This window comes from Brassica napus, chromosome C3 (assembly GCF_020379485.1).
Source record: "Brassica napus cultivar Da-Ae chromosome C3, Da-Ae, whole genome shotgun sequence".
Classification (NCBI taxonomy): Eukaryota; Viridiplantae; Streptophyta; class Magnoliopsida; order Brassicales; family Brassicaceae; genus Brassica; species Brassica napus.
The window spans coordinates 56,917,766-56,937,606 of NC_063446.1; the positions used below are offsets into that span (position 1 = coordinate 56,917,766).

The 19,841-nt window shown below is 36.6% G+C and overlaps 1 protein-coding gene and 1 non-coding gene across 2 annotated transcripts; both read right to left on the reverse strand.

Annotated features, from left to right (window-relative positions):
* Positions 1-1,797: 1,797 nt before the first annotated feature.
* On the reverse strand, positions 1,798-3,788 carry LOC106381654 (dof zinc finger protein DOF1.4-like). The gene is made up of 2 exons (XM_013821577.3): positions 3,532-3,788; positions 1,798-3,333 (listed from the first exon to the last, which is right to left on the reverse strand). The coding sequence occupies exons 1-2, from the start codon at positions 3,595-3,597 to the stop codon at positions 2,440-2,442; spliced, it is 960 nt and encodes a 319-aa protein (XP_013677031.1). The 5' UTR covers positions 3,598-3,788; the 3' UTR covers positions 1,798-2,439.
* A 5,167-nt stretch (positions 3,789-8,955) lies between these two features.
* Positions 8,956-9,062, reverse strand: LOC125584621. Its single transcript, XR_007321533.1, has one exon. It is a non-coding gene; the product is annotated as a small nucleolar RNA R71 (small nucleolar RNA).
* Positions 9,063-19,841: the final 10,779 nt, after the last annotated feature.

The following is a 19,841-nucleotide window of genomic DNA, read 5'->3' on the forward strand; positions in this document are numbered from 1 at the left end:
TATTTTTATTAGTTCGTGTATGAAATTTAAAATAAATCTGTATTGATGTATGTTTTAGCACATATCATCAGTGTATATACTGATCGAGACCGCGTTCATCTGTTGATATATGAATTAGCAGATTTTCCTTGTCTATGGCTAGTCTCGAATTAAATTATACATGTGGCGACTAAAAGTCCTATCAATGGTGTTTAGATAATGTGACCTTTGGCCTTTGGGTCAATATAATAAATACTCGAAATAATCTTAAGGTAGAAAATAGCAAGCGAAGAAATCTTTACTTCGAAATAATCTAATCATTAGGTTGACTAAGTAAAATATAAATGTACACATAATTACATAAACAATCCAAAGGTCTTGTTATATATTTATGGGTCTTATTCATTAGCCCTTTAGTGTGAAGTGTGAACTAATTTGGACCGTGAACTTATTTTTATGGTGACATAAACTTCATGTTATTCTTTTCTCCTTGTTTTTATTTATTACTAGATATAGATATGAGTCCGTGTGTTGCACGTGTTTTGTTTAATGTTTTAATTTAATAAAAAACATAAAAAGAATCAATCATTTTATTATAGTTTTAAGATTGTTTTTGCATATGTTGTGTGATATTTTTTTTAAAAAATTAAACTCATTTTCACATATAAATTCAACTAATATTTGTATTTTATGATTATGGTGTAGAGGTGAATTGTTATCAATTTTGTATTTAAGGCTAGATCAAAGACACATACCTAGAAATTTGTACCGAACCCAACCCGAGGTAAAAATTAGAATGAAAACAAAATTTGGAAGCTAAATAAAGCCAATAGAATCAACGACAACATTATAACTTTATGTACTAACTTAATGTTTTATTAAACATATCCAATGTTAAATAATTTTCCAAGTTTGTTATTTCTTAGTGATATATTTTCATAATAACATGTTAACTAAAATGAATTAGAAAAAAAATACTATATAGTAAAAACAAAAGAAAATTGTAATAAGATGATGCCGAAGCTTAACTTGTTTTTGACAAAACACATATAAAAATCATTTATGATGACAATAATAATAATTAAAATTTTTATGACCAATATAAAAATATATATCAAACATGTGTTTTATTTTAGTATGACCAAACACATATAACGACCAATCTTCACAACATCCTAATTTTTTTATTTTTGCTAATTAAAGAGTTCTAGAATCAAACTTGTCATAATTGTTTTTTTTTAAACTACAATTCAATAAGTTATTAAAATTTTATTTTTGTTTGGAATTGTTTTTTAAAAAGAAAATATTTTATTTTATAAATCTCTATTTTATTTAAAACTAAAGAAATATACTATCAAATACTCTTTCACATTATTTTTGTTTAGGATTTTAGAAAAGGAAAACTACTTTTTTTTGTAGCTGACTTTCATAAAAGGAAAATTACTATCATATGCTCTATTACAACATTCTTTTGTTTAGAATTTCATAAAAATTAAATTACTATCAAATAATTACTTTTAGTTACTATTAAATAAAAAAATTACATTTTGTATCACTACTATTTTTACACTTCTTTTGTTAATTAAACAATTTTAGTATCATGTTTGTTCTCTTTGTCGGTTTTAATATACACAAGTACATGCAGTACATATATATGTTGTATATATGTCTCGACTTATACTTGTATCCATTGATAGTGTTTCTGCGAATTTTCTCGTATTCATGAATCTCCCATTTCTTTTCTCCAACAAAATGACATTATTTCGTCAAAAAAAAAACAAAATGACATTATTCTTTTGAAAAAATCATCCACATGTATGTTCGTCCCGTGTCTATCGTGATTATATATATATATAATATACATAAACATGTCACGTGTATCCAAAAGAACCATATAATAACATAACTCATACATGAATAACAAAAGTTATAAAAACACAAACCACACCCCTCCCTCTGTTTGTATATCCAATGAAAGCCAAACCAAAGAAGAAATGTGAAACTACAAAATATATAAAAGTTAAAAAAAAAAAAAAAACTATCGAGTTCTCGGACCTCATGAGAAACTCAACCCAAATATACCCTCCCAGTCCCAATGAAAAGAAACATCAGTCCATGTGGTGGACCTTAGAATTACATATGGACAAAGATGATGAAATTCAGGACCATAGTATGAACATACACTAATAATTTACCTTGAGTGAACTTAAAAGTCGAACATAGTAACCCTTGAACCAATCCTGAGCCTCTTTTGTTTTCTTGAGCAACTTGAAGGAAGATGATGTAGATGGTGAGATGAAGAGGATCCGAGGGAGCTTTAGCCAAGATCAACACTGCCCCTGATTTTATCTCTCTGATCCAAGCTTCTTCTCTCATCTCAAAATAGAAAAAGAAAAAAAAAGTGATGAAGATGAAACCCTAACTAGTTATATATATAGATCCTACAACTTTTGCTTTATATCAAGGAGGTAAGGAAGGATCCAACGTCATTATTTGTGAGATCAAGAGACGCTCCATTGACGATGCATTATTCCATATGTTGTTGTAGTTTGAAGGGTTTAAAGATGATGATGACATGAACCCATTAATATTCCCTGAGATCTGATCAAGCTTCCCTTCTTTGTTCATATCGTCAGTGTTACCTCCAACATGTGAAAGTGGTGCTAGGGTTCGGATATGTGACTGTCCCATCATCTCACCACCATTGTTAATGGTTTTGTGTGGATGCTGGAGAAGAGTAGAGGAAGATGAAGATACCGATGATCCAAATAGACCCGAGAGAAGAAATGGTTTGTTTGTTGTAGAGTTGTTGAGGAAGCTACCATTAATGGTGTGGTCGTGATTCAAATAATATGGAAGCCCTAATCCAAGAGCGCCAAGACCACTAAAACCAGATGAGATAAACTCACTCTCTAAACCACTTGATGAAGAAGTCTTTGAAGAATCACTGAAACGGCTAGGAACCATCATTGGAAGGTTATTACAACTGCTCACATGATCTGATAAACCGTAGAACAAAGGATGATGATTCACGGATGAGAATTGGGAGATCTGATTAGGGGATGAAGAAGTCGTCGTCGAGGCCGTGGAGGCAACGGTTGTGGTTGCTGGTCGCTTCACACGTTTGTTCTTCCGGTAGCTACCGCCTACGGGAACGTTCCGGAGGGTCCCACCTTGTGTCCAATACCTCTTGCAAGCCTTACAAAAGTACCGTGGCTGAGAGAGGCTGTAGTTGTTGTAATAACAAAACTTTGTGTTTGATGAATCGCAACGAGGGCACTTAAGTTGCGGTGGCTGTTGTTGTTGCTGCTGATGAGACGGAGCCACGATCGTGTTCTTGCTCTGCATACTAGCCTGAGAAGAGAGGGAAAGAAGGGAAGCTTACATGGTGTGGTTTAACTAAAGGCAAAAGAACAGAGAGAGGACAAATGGATATTATTCGATCCAAGAGCTAAGAAACAAAATATAAATGGGTCATATTATTTAGAGAGATAAAATGCAAATGCAAAAGGGAAGAGAGAGAGAGAGAGAGAGAGAGAGAGAGTGAGAAACCAGTGGATTGGTATTGGGATAGCTGATGATAGGCATCTTGTTCTTCTGGTCACAGTTGCCAAACATATCTTTCTTGATTAAGCTCTTTTGATTTTGTTTTCTTTCTCTGTTTCTTCACTTCTTTAAAAGAGAATCCTTCTGAAGCCAGCAGTGTACAGACAAAGAGATGTTGGCTACTGAAGCTATTATTACTGTTTTAACTTTCATAGATTGAAGCACAAAGATTCTTGACAGATGTTTTAAGCTCCTTATTTTATATTTATTTGTAATATCGTTGTTTGTGCCACTATTCATTAACTTTATCTATATCAATATCACTAGGGTTTCCTGTACTTGTACTTACTCTATATTTTTTTTTTGAAACACCCAAGTACTTGCTCTATATATAATTAAGATTTGCTACAGAGATGTTCAAGATACATTTGTACTAAAAATGGTCCTTGCACTGGCTTATTATACTAAAATACATCATATAAATCAACATATTAAACACCAGTTCCGGTAGGAAAATAACATGATGAGTTTCCTTAAACGACTTTTGATGAAAAAGGTTTCATATTTTATAAATTCAAAAACATTAGTAAAAAATATAGGCGATTATTTTTTTTAGACATTTTTATATTGTTGATTTCAAAAATATTTTGTATCTAAATTAACTAGAAAAGTTACTTTCATCGTGTAAAATATATAAATACGAAGAGAAAGCTTTGTTGAGTAGCTCATGAATTTAGCAAAGAAAATTAGATGAGAAAACAGTTGAATATTAGATACATAAAGTATTCGATGGATCTAATATATACCCGATTCGACAACTAGGATCCAACCAGACAATCAAAGTTCCAACGTGGTGTACTGACGCAGGTAATATTAACTTACACTAAATTAAAGTGTATATACACCAAAAATTAAGAAGTAAAAGATAGAGACAATAAAGGAGAATGTAACAGGTGGATCTTTCAGAGGAATCAAGGAACATCACTCATCACGATAAGTGACACTCTTTTGCATATTGTGGAATTGGAGAGAATCCCTAGACCCACGCCACCCTATTAATCCCACTTCCAACTTTTTATTTTGATTTATATAAATTCCAACATATTTTATACGCATCTATCATACAAACTCACTATAGTTTATACGCGTCAATTTGGATATCTCTCCCTATAATAGTACTAGTTGCACCTTTTGAGATGTTAGTAATAATTCAAGAGATTGTAAAATATTTAGAGATAATACATTCAGCAATGCACAATACGATAAGAAGTAAACATATATAGTTCTTTAAAATCAAAATATCTAAGGTTTTAAACCAAATGATTATCGAATAGGAGTTTTTCCATATTATTTGACGTCACAAAATCAGACCGCGGTTTTGGCAGCTACGATAGTCTTTGGCAATGTGACTATGTGAGCACGGGAATTCAAATCATCACATCACAAATGTCATGAATAGAAACTTTAGGAATTAAATAAGAAGTGGGGCTAGCGTAGAGTCACAAAGAAAAAACTGAGATAAGGTTTTCGAGAAATGAAAGCTCCAAGAGGAAAGGGACAAGAGAGAGCATAAGTGCATGTGATGTTCCATCTCACTCACTGCCAACTCCAAATTATCTTTGCTTTTTTCACTTTTTTCTAATAAAATAAAAAATTAAATCTTACGTGTATGTATCAAAACTAAATCATATCACATCTTACTTCATGTTTGCAATTTTTAAATTGCGTATAAATAATGCTTGATTGTTATTTTTATTTCAATCAATATATCTTCTTTGACATCAATCAATATTTCAGTCAATATAGCATGAGATATCCATGAGCCAACAATATTTGGAAAGATTAGCGCTAGATCAATGTTTTTTTTGGTGTAACAGTACTAGATCAATGTTTTTCGTGGGTTTAAATGATAACAGTGCAAAACGTAAGTTGGTAATGCACAAGCCGCACAAATGCAGAGGGGTGTGCGACGGACGACCAATTTGTTCTATATGAACAGAACACAAATTTAAATAGTGTCTACATAAATACAGATAGATGCATAATAGATTGTCGACTGGAGATCGGATTCTCAAGTGGCATCCTCAAGCTGTTTCATCTTGCTGGCTATGTAACTCGGCGGTCGAAACCAGAGAACACTTGTTTTTTGAATGCTCCTATTCTGCAGAGGTTTGGAGAGGAACCATAAAAGACTTAGCTGGTCCTGGCTGTCCGAATCAATGGATTCCTATGATTCAAAAGCTGGTGATGGGGCTGCAGGGGTGAACCTTGAGCTTTCTGTTCAGATATTGCTTCCAAGCAGTGGTCTATGCTATTTGGTCTGAGAGGAATGCTCGTCGAGCTGGGGAGTCTCCAAAGCCCGGTAATCTGATGATCCTCTATCTGGACAAGTTGGTTCGGAACATAATTTCATCTTTCAGAAGAGTAGTAGGGAGTAAGCATGAGAAGGCTATGGCAATCTGGTTTGGGAGGAGATGAACTTCGGTTTCTTTCAAATTCCACTCTAAAATCCAAAAATTTTTGTCCAACTTGTAGATAAAAAGAAATAGCAGTAGCTTGTACAGAGGTTTTTGAAGTGAATAAATTTAAAATTCTTTCAAAAAAATAAATAAATAGATAGATGTAAGTATTATTCAAATTTTAAAATGCTTTCTAACGCATCAATTTACTAGTTTTTCAATTATCTCTATAATATTATTTGAGAATTCAGTTTCCTATGTGTCGCTCTCACGTTAACTCTCACGATGGTTGATTACACTAATACTCTTAATAAATTAATTTATATTTTAAATGCTATTATTTATTTTTTTATTTAGCTTCCTTTTAAAAAAATTCTGAAAATATACACATATAATAAAAAAGGAATTTTTTTATAAAGTTTAAAACAAAAAATTGAAAAACGAAAATATATGTATATATAATATGATTTAATAAAAAAAGGAAATGTCACAAAATAGTAATATTACATTTTAAAAATATTTTTAAATAACATAAAATATAATTTTGAAATAATAAAATACTTTCTTTATATCTATATTTTCTTAGATGAAAATTATAATTTTCTATATAATGTGATTTCATTAAAAAAAATTTACACATATAATCTTGATATTAGAAAAAGAAATATTACTTCTTTTAAAACATAATTTTAAACAATGAAAAAAAATTCAAAGTAGTAAAAATATTTTTATATATCTATATATTTTCTTAGATGATTACATAAAATAACTAACTAAAACATAATTTTAAACAATACAAAAAAATTCAAAGTAATAAAAATATTTTTATATATCTATATATTTTCTTCGATGATTACATAAAATAATTAAGTAACATAAACTGATATATGTTTAATTGTCTAAAAATAATTTATAATTAGTAATATTGAAATATTTTATTTATTTTTCATATATTTAGTTGCTATAATATATTTCAATTACAGCAAAAAAATATTGATAAATTATATTTTACTTATTGATATCTTGCATATTTACATGTGTTTAGCCTTCATATCTTGTACATTTTGATCATATAGATTAGGAATTAGGCATCTTTAGAGTCCATATTGCATGTGTTGTCCTTATTAGGTGTTGGAGTGTCCTATGGAGTGATTGGAGGTGTTTAGAAGCATTGTGGTTCAAGAAGAGATGAGAAATGAAGTTGGTTCGGTATTGGGCGATCATGACGCGGGTTAAACCAACACGGGTTCACCTACCCGTGTCACCGAATCGAGATAAAGCGACGAAGAACTCCAGCGCAGGGAGCTGTATCCGCGCACATGAACCGAAGGCGCGACGACGAGCCAACGCGGGGTGAGCGACGCGGGGAGTTGCACCCGCGCGCATGAAACGAAGGCGCGACGGCGGGCTGACGCTGGGAAGCTAGCGTTGGTTATATTCATTGATTTCTACCCGAGTCGAGACTTATCCTTACTCGATTTTCAACAATTTTTAAGGGCTTTTTAGACTTTTTAATGGAAACCATTAGGTTTTCTAGGGATTGTATAAATACCCTTGTAATCCCAAAGTTGAAAATTATGTTTAATCTTGAATCATCCATGGTTTTGGGGTTATTCATGTCTATTAGTGAGTAGACTAATCTTGGATTCATGGGCTAGGGTGATTAGAGAAGATCTAGGGTGTTTAGTGTTAGATTTATTTGTTTTCATGCTTGTTGAGGGTTCTCAATGTTATTTTAGTCTTGATCATACTAAAATAGATCTCTAGGCATTTCATGCCCACAAGGTGTATGATGAAATGTCTGAACCAACTCTTCAATGCTTTTAGCTTGCTTTACCTAAGAGATTAGTTGGTAAATGAGTTAAGATTGCTATTAGACTTGTTCTCCATGTTTGCTTTAGTAATATTCAACCTAAGAGATTAGATGCTTGAGTTGCTTTCCCAAAAGAACATTCATCTAGAGATAGATCTTGTTTAGCTTAGTGTCTGGCATAAGGAAAGTGTTTGATTGATAGCTTGCCACCCTTAGATTGGATCTACATCACCCAAGATCAAATGCCTAGCCCCATGAGTCCTCTTGCTTCATATTGAGAAAGAAAGATCATTATTTTATTGCATTAGCTTATTAATTCTTAGTTCATACCATCTTTAAAACCGGATTGCACTTAGCTTAAGCATGAACTTGCATTCCCTTTGCTTTAGAATCACCTAGGATTGGTTCGACAATCTTTTATACTACAATATTTGATTAAGAGCCTTGAAAACTCCTAACATCAAATTGGCGCCGTTGCCAAGTTCTAGGTTGATTGTGACATTGGGATTTAGTCACTTGCTTGAGACTAAGTCATTTTTCTTTTATTTTGTTACTGATTCTCCTTCTTCCTCTCCCTTTGCATTTCAGGTGTATGAACTTGAGGAGCAGAGGTTCATCAAGCCTAGTTTCAAGAGTTTAAAACATAGTTGCACTTGCGAGGGAGATAGCAAGAAAGAGAAGAGAAGAAGAGCAACAGGCTCACTTTCAGAGATTGGGGTTTGAAATGGAGCACAATCAGAGCCTCATGATGGAGTGGCCCAAGGAGCTGCAAACCTTAAGCCACAGCGCCAAGCTAGAGCCACTGGAGCCTATGATCAACCTCACATTCATGATCATACGTTGGGAATCAGAGCACCAGCTGTGGAGAACAACAACTTTGGGATCAAGTCAGGACTGCTCAACACCATAAAAAACAACAAGTATCATGGCCTTGCTGCTGAAGATCCATTTGATCACTTGGACAAGTTTGATAAGTATTGTGGCTTGTCCAAGACCAATGGTGTTTCTGAAGATGCCTTCAAGCTCAAGCTGTTCCCCTTTTCTTTGGGAGACAAAGCACACCAATGGGAGAAGACTCTTCCAAGTGATTCTATCACAACTTGGAATGAGTGCAAGAGGGCATTCCTAGAGAAGTTCTTTTCTATCTCAAGGACGGCCAAGATCAGGAATGAGATCTCTAGCTTTCAGCAGAAGAACCTAGAGGGCTTTAGTGAAGCTTGGGAGATGTTTAAGGGCTATTGGTCTCAATGCCCACATCATGGCTTCACCAAGGAGAGTTTGCTCAGTACCTTCTACAGAGGGGCTCTTCCAGAGTTCAGGAGCAGATTAGACACAACCAGCAATGGTTTCTTCTTGGGTAGAACTGAAGAGGATGCAGAAGAGCTAGTGGAGAACATGGCTAAGAGTGACTCAGTCTACAGTGAGGAGTATGATAAAAGCAACAGAGGTGATGATCAGCACACCAGGAAAGAGGTGAAGTCTCTCCAAGCCAAGTTGGATCTACTTCTTGCAGAAAGGCTAAGCAGGAGAAGATGAACTTTGTTGGTGACCAGAAACGAGAGGCATATCCAGTGATCAATGAGGTTGATGGTTTAGAAGGCCAAGAGGAGTTGTGCTTCATCAATGCTAATGGCACATGGTACAAGAAAGAACCCAACTTTCAGTACCAAAACAACTACCAGCAAAGGCCACTCTACAACAACCAACAAGGAGGTTACCAAGCCAAGCAGAATTATCCTCAAGGTTTCAACAACCAAGGCAACCAGTCTCCTCAGACTCAAGGAAGCTCTAACCAAGCTCAAGCTCCAGATTCAAGTGTGGACTCCATGTTTAAGAAACTCTTGGAATTTCAGGCAAAAAATGAGAAGACAATGGTTTTTGAGTTCAAGAACATCCACACAAAGATTGATTAGAACTACTCTGACCTCAACAACAAGTTCTTACAACTTACCTCTCACTTCAAGGCTTTGGAGAGTCAAGTTGCTTCTATGCCTTCATCCTCCAAGCAGCCAATGGGGTCTCCACCAGGAAAACCAGAAAAGAACCCCAAGGAGTCTTGCAATGTTGTCTTCTCCACTACTTCTTCAGAGATTGAGCTGAGTGATCATGAGAAAGAGGAAGATGAGATTGAAAGACTGGTATTTGAAACTGAGTTTGGGGAAGTTGAGAGATTTTTTGTGGCCACAGCTGAAGCACAGATTGTGAAGGACGCTACCAGGAAGGTTGAAGCAACGAATCTGCAAAGAGATGAGCACAAGGCTGAGAAACAAGTTGAGAAGAGAGCTGACAACAAGCTGAAAGAGGTTAAGCTAGAGGAAGCCACTGAGGTTGAGCTATCACCCTATGATAAGCTCCCTTTCCCCCAAAGAGTTCTCACCAAAGCTCAGAAGAAGGTGCTCTTCTAGTTCAGGAAAGATCTTAGTGATGTTGGGGTCATGCTTCCAAAAATCTCGGGTATGCGTGAAGCTCATGTCCAGATGATGCTCATCAACGACATTCTAGACCACCAAGCTGAAGTGGCCGAGCTTTTGGACATCTCCATTCTGAAGATTGATCCACCAATCCCTCCAAAGTCCCTCCCTAAGCTTGAGTCTCAAGGGATATTCACCTTGTCTTGCTACCTTGGTAAGCTCACTTTTGATGATGCTCTTGTTGATTCTGGTGCAAGTGTGAATGTGATCTCAATGGAGATGATGAAGAGTCTAGGGATTGAGAGCATGGAGCCAAACACATATTCCCTACAGTTTGGAAATTCCTCTTCTACAACCCCTATTGGTCTCATCAAGGACTTCCCTTTGAAGATTGGAGCATGCACCATTCCTATAGATCTCACTATTCTGAAGATGGCAACTGAGAAGAGAGTCCCATTGATCCTTGGCACTCCATTCCTCACAACAGTGGGAGCTTGCATAGACTTTGCCAACAAGAAGCTTACACTCCTAAATGTGAACAAAGCTGTCTCCTATCCACTACAATCCCCAAAGATGAATGCTGAGTATTGTGGAACAATCACCTGTTGAGCATCCTCCATTGAGAAGACCAAGGCTGAAGGGGTTGGTATTGAGAAAGAAGGTCTTACTGGAGATTCCTCTAAAAAGATGTGTGATGAGCACTTGGAAAGTGCTAAAAAGAAGGAGGTGAGTAGAGCCACAAAGGCTGCTTATGACAAGAAGAAGATTGTGAAAGAACCTCATCCTCCACCTCTTGATAAGACTCCTCACATTCTCACTCTCCACCCAATGAAGCTTAAGGATGGGGCCATTGAGTACAAAATCAAGTGCAAGGGAAGGTCTAAGTCATTCTCAAATGCAAGGGCCATCATCACTCCTCAGCTCCAGAATGATCCAATCAAGCTTCAAGAGCTTCTCTCCCACGTCCTCACCATCACTCTTGAAGTTGGGAAGGACCCTCCTTCTCACTAACCAAAGGAAGGAAAGTCAAGCTAGAGACTTAAAACAAGTTCACTTGGGAGGAAGTCCCATGACTATCCCTGTACATATCAGTAGGATCTTCGTTTTTAAGACCCTTGGGCTGAGGAGGAAAGCGGCCAGACATTGCTCCCTAGACACCACTGCCTTTTCCAACACTCCATCAGAGGTACTCCTTCACCTTAATCTTGTACATACCAGTTTATCTTTGTATATTGCTTTTCTTTGGGTATCTCTCCCTTACTCACAGAGAGACTGTGTAATTTAAGTGTGGGGGAGGTACCAAGTATTTGATCATGTTTGCTTTGATGATTTTGAGTCTCATGCATTGCATTGTACATACATATATGCATAGAAAAACCAAAAAAATTGAAAATTTTGAATCATGTAGTTGCATCACTTGCATTCTTAAGATTGAGTCTAGAGCATATAGGATGCATTCACTTGCATATTGGATGCATTCACTTGCATATGGAGCAGCTGATTGATATTGCCTTGTATAGAACACTTGTTTGCACTGAATTTGAATTTAACACCCTAGTTAAACATATCAGCTTAAGCATCTTTTGAAAAGCTTGCATGCTTTGAGCCTTGAAAACTCTTCTTGAAACTTGTTTGTTTGCTTGATATTGGCATTGTTCTTGAAACCAGCTCCAACCTGAACTTAGACTTGAATGAACTTAATCTCTCTTGCATATGGCATTTGCATACTTGATCATGGGTGTCATACACATTTGAGTTATCTTTCCCCATTGTACCACTCTTTGTTAACCCAAATGGCACTTCCTTACCCTTGAACCCTAGCCATTCTTTGAAGCCTACATTGATTTGCATGAGTGAGGCTTCTTTTGATAGTTTTTCATGTGCAAAATCTTGAGAGTATTAGGAGCGACATGGATTTGTTCTCATCTCTTGCTAGCATAGGGTCATCATTTGAGCTAGCTTCTAGGATGATCAGTGGGGTCTTTGTTCCTTAAAGGTTTATATCTTGGGTTTGGGAAGTGATAAAGTTGAGATTGATGAACAAAAGATTGTCATGAGAAAGAAAAGCCCTAGGGACCTAGAATAGAAAGATAAGAAAGCTCTTGATTGTATTGTTTGAGATCTTCCCCCTCTATAAAAAAAAGGAAAAAAAAAAAGAAAAAGAAAGATTCAATAAGATAGTGGGGAAGGGATAATAAAAAGTGTTAAAGATTAGAAATGTGAAAAGTGAATAAGAGGTCCTTAGTGGTTGAGTCTTAAGAAAAGAATGTTGTTCATTGGGTGAGTGATGTAAGTGTTTTTCATTTTGGGTTTTGGGATGAATGAAAACGGTGTAGAATTTGTAATCATTTAGGAATGAGGTAGAATGATGAGGATGGATCCATGTATGCATGAATTGCTCCTAGTCTTAGATAAATTTTGCATAATGATCAAGCTCCTTGATTCTTGAGTGATTGCCACCTTAAAATGATTGCATTGAACCATCATGTTCATCCATATTAGACCATTTGATCACTTAGCCAAATGATTGAGATCATGTGCCCACTTGTGAGAATTCACCTTGTGTGTGTGTGAATCAATGTGAGGGTTTGTGGAGAGAGCATGTTGGTTGAAAAGCATTGCATCTTGTGTAGAGACATAAGAGTATTTATAGGCCTAGAGAAGCTAGAGTATAATAAGAGAGTTTGTTCATGCTATTTGCTATGTTTCTTTAGGATGTTAAGTTGAGTGCATTGAGTGTTTCTTTTGGCTAAGCTCCCATCTTTGTATCTCTCCTCCTTGTGTTTTGAAAAGTTTACTTGAGGACAAGTAAAAGACTAGTGTGGGGGAGTTGATATCTTGCATATTTACATGTTTTTAGCCTTCATATCTTGTACATTTTGATCATATAGATTAGGAATTAGGCATCTTTAGAGTCCATATTGCATGCATTGTCCTTATTAGGTGTTGGAGTGTCCTATGGAGTGATTGGAGGTGTTTAGAAGCATTGTGGTTCAAGAAGAGATGGAAAATGAAGTTGGTTCGGTATTGGGCGATCATGACGCGGGTTAAATCAACACGGGTTCACCTACCCGTGTCACCGAATCAAGATAAAGCGACGAAGAACTCCAGCGCGGGGTGAGCGATGCGGGGAGCTGTACCCGCGCGCATGAACCGAAGGTGCGACGACGAGCCAACGCGGGGAGTTGCACCCGTGCGCATAAACCAAAGGCGCGACGACGGGCTGACGCGGGGAAGCTAGCGAGGGTTGTATTCGTCGATTTCTACCCGAGTCGAGACTTATCCTTAGTCGATTTTCAACAATTTTTAAGGGCTTTTTAGACTTTTTAATGGAAAACATTAGATTTTCTAGGGATTGTATAAATACCCTTGTAATCCCAAAGTTGGAAATTATCTTCTTTTCTCTCTAAGAACACATAAACCTCTTTATAGAAAATTTGGATCTTGAATCATTTTCCATCTATATTCTTTGTGTTTGTGTGATTATCTTGCTCTCTAATCATGTTTAACCTTGAATCATCCATGGTTTTGGGGTTATTCATGTCTATTAGTGAGTAGACTAATCTTGGATTCATGCGCTAAGGTGATTAGAGAAGATCTAGGGTGTTTAGTGTTAGATTTATTTGTTTCCATGCTTGTTGAGGGTTCTCAATGTTATTTTAGTCTTGATCATACTAAAATAGATCTCTAGGCATTTCCTGCCCACACGGTGTATGATGAAATGCCTGAACCAACTCTTTAATGCTTTTAGCATGCTTTACCTAAGAGATTAGTTGGTAAAGGAGTTAAGATTGCTATTAGACTTGTTCTCCATGTTTGCTTTAGTAACATTCAACCTAAGAGATTAGATGCTTGAGTTGCTTTACCAAAAGAAAATTCATCTAGAGATAGAGCTTGTTTACCTTGGTGTCTAGGCATAAGGAAAGTGTTTGATTGATAGTTTGCCACCCTTAGATTGGATCTACATCACCCAAGATCAAATGCCTAGCCCCATGAGTCCTCTTGCTTAATATTGAGAAAGAAAGATCATTACTTTATTGCATTAGCTTATTAATTCTTAGTTCATACCATCTTTAAAACCGGATTGCAGTTAGCTTAAGCATGAACTTGCATTCCTTTTGCTTTAGAATCACCTAGGATTGGTTCGACAATATTTTATACTACAACATTTGATTAGGAGCCTTGAAAACTCCTAACATCACTTATATAATATTATTTTTAAATAACATCACAATTTTGTTTACTACTTATTTTTAAGAGAAATTTTAAAAAAAAACTAAAATATTTTTTTTTTAAATAAACATTGTTTCATCAAATAATTACAAAATAGTTTAATGAGGTACATATATTATATTTTATCATTATTAAAGTTCTTTTTTCTTAATATTAAATTTGTTTTTAAATTTTATGTTTTTATGTTTGTGGAACTTAATAGAACCATAATCAAAATACCAAAGCAAATCTGAATTCTCATTTTTAAGATTATTTAAAATAAATTTTAGTTTTCATTCAATAAATCAAAGGCATAAAGTTATTTAGTATTTATAAAATATTTTAATTATTGTAAATATTGATATGTGTTCATGAGCTTTCAAAAATGTATCAGCTACTTACGCATGTAACTTCCTATTGATCATCGCTTTATTTTCTAATATTTTTTTAAAAAACATCAACATATAATTTGATAAATATTACGAAATACATGCACATTTGACTTAATTATAATAAAATAATAATTGTACTTCATTTTGAATTTGAAAGAATATATATAACTCAATATACTCACAACATGAGTGATTCGACTAATCCAACTTATATCTAAAATCATAGATTTAACTACGATAAGAATATATAATTTTATAAGAATAGTAATTTATTTTATAAATATAATCATATGACAACTCAAAACATATTCAAATGAAAATAAAACATTAACCAACTGTTACAATTTAGTTTTTTTGAAAAAATTTTATATATGCATGAGATTTCAAAATATTATCATTTTGTTATATTAATTTATGTAATTTGGAATCAGACACTTTAGTTTGCTTATTTTTATTTCATTCTAAGCACAATATATCTTAAGTTATACATAATCTTCATAAAATATATTTACATATCTAAGACAACAACCACCTAAATGCAAATAAGAAATTTATCAAAATTTTAATATATAAAATAAAAAATATTACAGTTGAATTCATAGATGCAATCCAATTTACCCAAATGATAATTAAGTCGACTGAAAAACAACAAAACCGATTAGATATAACATATATATAATCATATGTATAATTAAAGTAATATAATATTATTAATATAAATGATGCATATAAATTATAAATTAATTTAAAATTAAAAGTAAGTAGCAATCAATTATTATAATATATTTACTTTAGAAATATTTATATTCGTGCATGAGCATGGAAAAATTACATAGTTTAACATATTTACCTATTAAGTAATATTTAAACATCAATCATCCAAATACGGAGGGAGCATTGAGAATTAATCATAGTATTACTAAAGAGGAGTTTGTCTTGTAAATTTTGAATAAATAGTAATTGCATATACCTTACACACACAACCATACATATATACGCACAAACTCATGTTCTTAAGAGTTTACGTTGCACATAAATATTTTAGTACATATATATATATTTTTTGATCAAACATACTTTCATTACTTAATTTAAAAGACATAGTTACTCCACTGCAGGAGGAGAGCTTACAAACAAAAGTAGAGCTGTTTTGGCTAAGCCATCCGCACATACATTAGCCAAGCGAGGCGTAAAAACAAAAGAGATAGATAGAAGGGAACTACTCAACGCGCGAATGTCGTGGAGGGTCCCTTGGAGATAGATAACAGATGAATCCGTAGTGAGCAAGGAGATGAGACTACGAGAGTCTGAAAGGCACCTCAAGTTGAGGAAGCCCAAGTGAATTGCCGATGAGATTGCTGACTTCAAAGCTAGTGCTTCAGCCATTAATGCCGAGCTGACAAAGCTCCTTGCATCAGAACCTTGCGCTAAGGTCGATCCCCCCAAGTCTTTGAAGATCCATCCCATGCCACCATACTTCGACTTTGCATCCCAAGCTCCATCGGTGAAACAGAGCAGACTCGAGGGGTTGGTGATATCAGTCGGTTGGGGATGAAAACAGCGTGAAACTTTTGATGGGGAAAGGTTTTGTGCCTGGCTCCATTCTCTTATGTCCTTAATCGCTTTATTGATAACCTCCACTTTAGAGTATTTTTTGTTTTCAAAGAGGAGTTGGTTCCTGCTAGTCCATAGGTTCCATAAGATCCATGGATGTAAGGGTTTATAAATACCTGAAGGGGGAAGGTTGATTATCCTTTTGCTGCCCTCGAGAATTTGATGAATCGTTGCAGTAGCGGTAGCTGGTTTGTGAAGGGCTGGCATAATCAATGCATAAGGGGCATTGGAAGAAGGCATGAATCTCGGTCTCCTTTTCACCGCACTGTTTGCATTCCGTATTGATATTAATGCCCCGTCGTACCAAAGTGTCACCACCGAGAGCGCCTTGTTCGATAGCCTCCACATAAAGAGTCTGAGCTTGGGAGATGTCTCAATATTCCAAACGCATGATCTCCAATTATAGTGGGACTGCACAAGCTCTGTTCCATGACAAGTGTTTTGCAATTTTGTCAGAGCATAACCAGATTTAGTGGTATACTCACCAGACTTCACCGGCAACCAAACCAAGGCATCATTCATGTTAAAGGTGCTAGGTTGTAGAAGTCTGATCGTATCCTCATACTAAGGTAGATGAGATCGTATAGCAGTCACATTCCAGTCCCCATTTGTCGGGTGTAGGAGGTTTTGGACTGTGAGGTTTTGCTTATTGAAGTTTGGGGGGCCGATAGGTCTCAAGATTTCACCAGTTGATAGCCAGTTTTCGTTCCAGACATTGATGTCCTTACCAGTCCCCACTGCCCATCCCAGGCCCATCTTCAGGACTTCTCTACCCGCTAAGATCCCCTCCCCAACCATGTGACATTGCGCTAGACGAGGAGCAAGAGAGAAGGTTATTATGGTGGCAATACTTGCCCAAGAGAGTCTGGCCAAGCAGGGAGTCAGGATGTTTCAGAAATCTCCAAGTAAGCTTCGCCTATACGATTGGCTGAATAAGTATATTATTAAGTATGTAAAACATATTTATACAAAGCTACAATGTAGGGCTACTGAGACTTATAAGTATTTACAAAGAGATCCTTTTGGTATCATCTATTTACTTAACATGCCCCCTCAAGATGGTGGTGCTGTAGTAACACCAATCTTGGACCTTGATAACTGAAAAGGAGCTCGAGCAAGTGGTTTGGTGAGGCCATTTGCTAATTGATCTTTCGTCGAGACATGAGTAACCCGAAGGAATCCATTCTGTATCTGGCCGCGTATGAAGTGGTAATCAATAGCTATATGTTTCATTCGAGTATGAAACACTGGATTGGCGCAAAGATAAGTAGCTCCAATGTTGTCGCAGTACACAGTTGGAACTGTGGGAATCAGGACGCCAAGTTCGAGCAGGATAGAAGCGATCCATCTGATTTCTGATGCAATGTTAGCGACTGCCCTGTACTCAGATCCTGTTGAAGATCGCGCAACCCCTTTTTGCTTCTTCGTAGTCCAGGAGATAGGCTGAGAGCCAAGGAAGATGATGTAGGCATTTGTTGACACAAAATCATCAGAGTCTCCAGTCCAGTCTGCATCAGAAAAGGCGTGGAGAGTTGGGAGTTTCTGTTTCTGTAGGTAGATACCATGATTCAGAGTTCCAGAGAGGTAGCGTAGAACTCGTCTTACAGCCTGCCAATGATTTGTGGTCGGGCAATGCATGAATTGGGACAGTTTATTAACAGCATAAGAGACATCCGGACGAGTCAGTGCTAGATATTGGAGACTTCCGACGATCCTGCGATATTCTTGCGGGTCTGAGAGTGGTGAACCCGATTGAAGCGTGAGCTTGGGATAAGTCGCAAGTGGAGTGGACACCGGTTTCGTATTCAGCATGTTTGCCTTCACAAGAAGATCAACAATATATTTCCTTTGCTTCAAGTGGAGTCCGTGCGATGTTCGGTGTCTCTATGCCAAGAAAGTAGCTAAGGTTCCCCATGTCTTTAATAGAGAATCGATTGGAGAGAGATGTGATGACGGCTTGGAAAAGTGTCTGATCACTCCCAGTAACTAGTATATCGTCGACATACACCAGAACATAGACAAACTTCGAGTGGTTCTTGTAGATAAACAAAGAGGTATCAGCCAAGGAGTTGGTGAAGCCAGACTGTAGTAGATAGGTTTTGAGTTCAGAATACCAAGCGCGAGGAGCTTGTTTTAAGCCATAAAGGGCTTTGCGAAGTCGACAAACATGACCGGATCTATCCATATCCGTGAACAATGGTGGCTGTGACATAAAGACCTCCTCCTTTAGATGACCCTGCAGAAAGGCAATATTGACTTCTATTTGTCTATCAGGCCAGTCGTTGTTGACAGCCAAGCCCAGAACAATTCTGATGGTTGTCGACTTAATTATCGGGCTAAAAGTGTCCTCATAATCAACTCCTTGTTGCTGATGATATCATTTGGTGACGATACGAGCTTTGTATCGCTCAATACTACCATCTGAGTTATACTTAATTGTAAACACCCAACGGCAACCCACAATATTCATGTTTTCAGACGCAACAACCAAATCCCAAGTCCAGTTCTCTGTAGTTGAGTTAAATTCTCTTGACATTGCATCACGCCTGTGCTTGTGTTTCATTGCCTGCTGCCACGTCGAAGGAATCCAGTGTGGACCAGCTTGGAGATTGGCAGTAAGGTTGTATCGAACAACTGGTTTGATGATGTTGTTCTTTAAGCGTGTAGTCATAGAATGTCGAGGTTCGATTGGTTGTGGCTGAGCGGCAGTCGGCTCTGGAAGTGGTTCTAGAGAGGGAGGCAGTGCAGTGACATGTGCAGTTTCAGACTGAGAAGATGTCGCTGGTGTTGGTGTTGCAACTGCAGTTGGCGAAGGCACTACGGGTGTTGAATCGCAGCTCGTGGGTTCGGTGTTCACAGTCGCTGGAGGAGATTGTACGAGTGGCAGTGTGAAGGGTAGAACAGTTACAGGTGGGGAATCAGAGGGGACATGATGATCAGAATTGCTACTGGTACTTGGCTTAGTCAGGGTAGGGAATGGTTTCTCTGATTCATTGAATCGTACATGACGAGAGATGTATATACGACCAGAAAGGGGTTCAAGGCACTGATAAGCACTTTGAGACAAAGAGTATCCAACAAATATACATGGGAGAGATCGGTCTTGGAGTTTGTTTGGCGCATAAGGACGAAGCCAAGGGTAACAGAGACAACCAAATGTACGAAGCTTCTGGTAGTTTGGTGGTGAGTGAAAATTTTTTTTGAAAAGGTGAGATATTAGAGATGATGAGCGTGGGGAGACGATTGATTAGAAAGACAGTTGTGGCGAAGGTAAAAGGCCAATATGTGAGAGGCATATGAGCGGCTGAGAGAAGAGAGAGACCAGTTTCAACAACGTGGCGGTGTTTACGCTCGGAGAGGCCATTGTGTTGTGGGGTGTGAGGTGGTGTGGTTAGGTGAGAGATACCGTGGGTTG

Excerpts from the sequence above, each read along its gene's own strand:
- LOC106381654 (XM_013821577.3), bottom strand. The coding sequence starts at position 3,597 with ATGTTTGGCAACTGTGACCAGAAGAACAAGATGCCTATCATCAGCTAT. Across the intron at positions 3,334-3,531 it reads ATCCCAATACCAATCCACTG|GCTAGTATGCAGAGCAAGAA; the intron begins GTTTCTCACTCT and ends CTCTCTTCTCAG.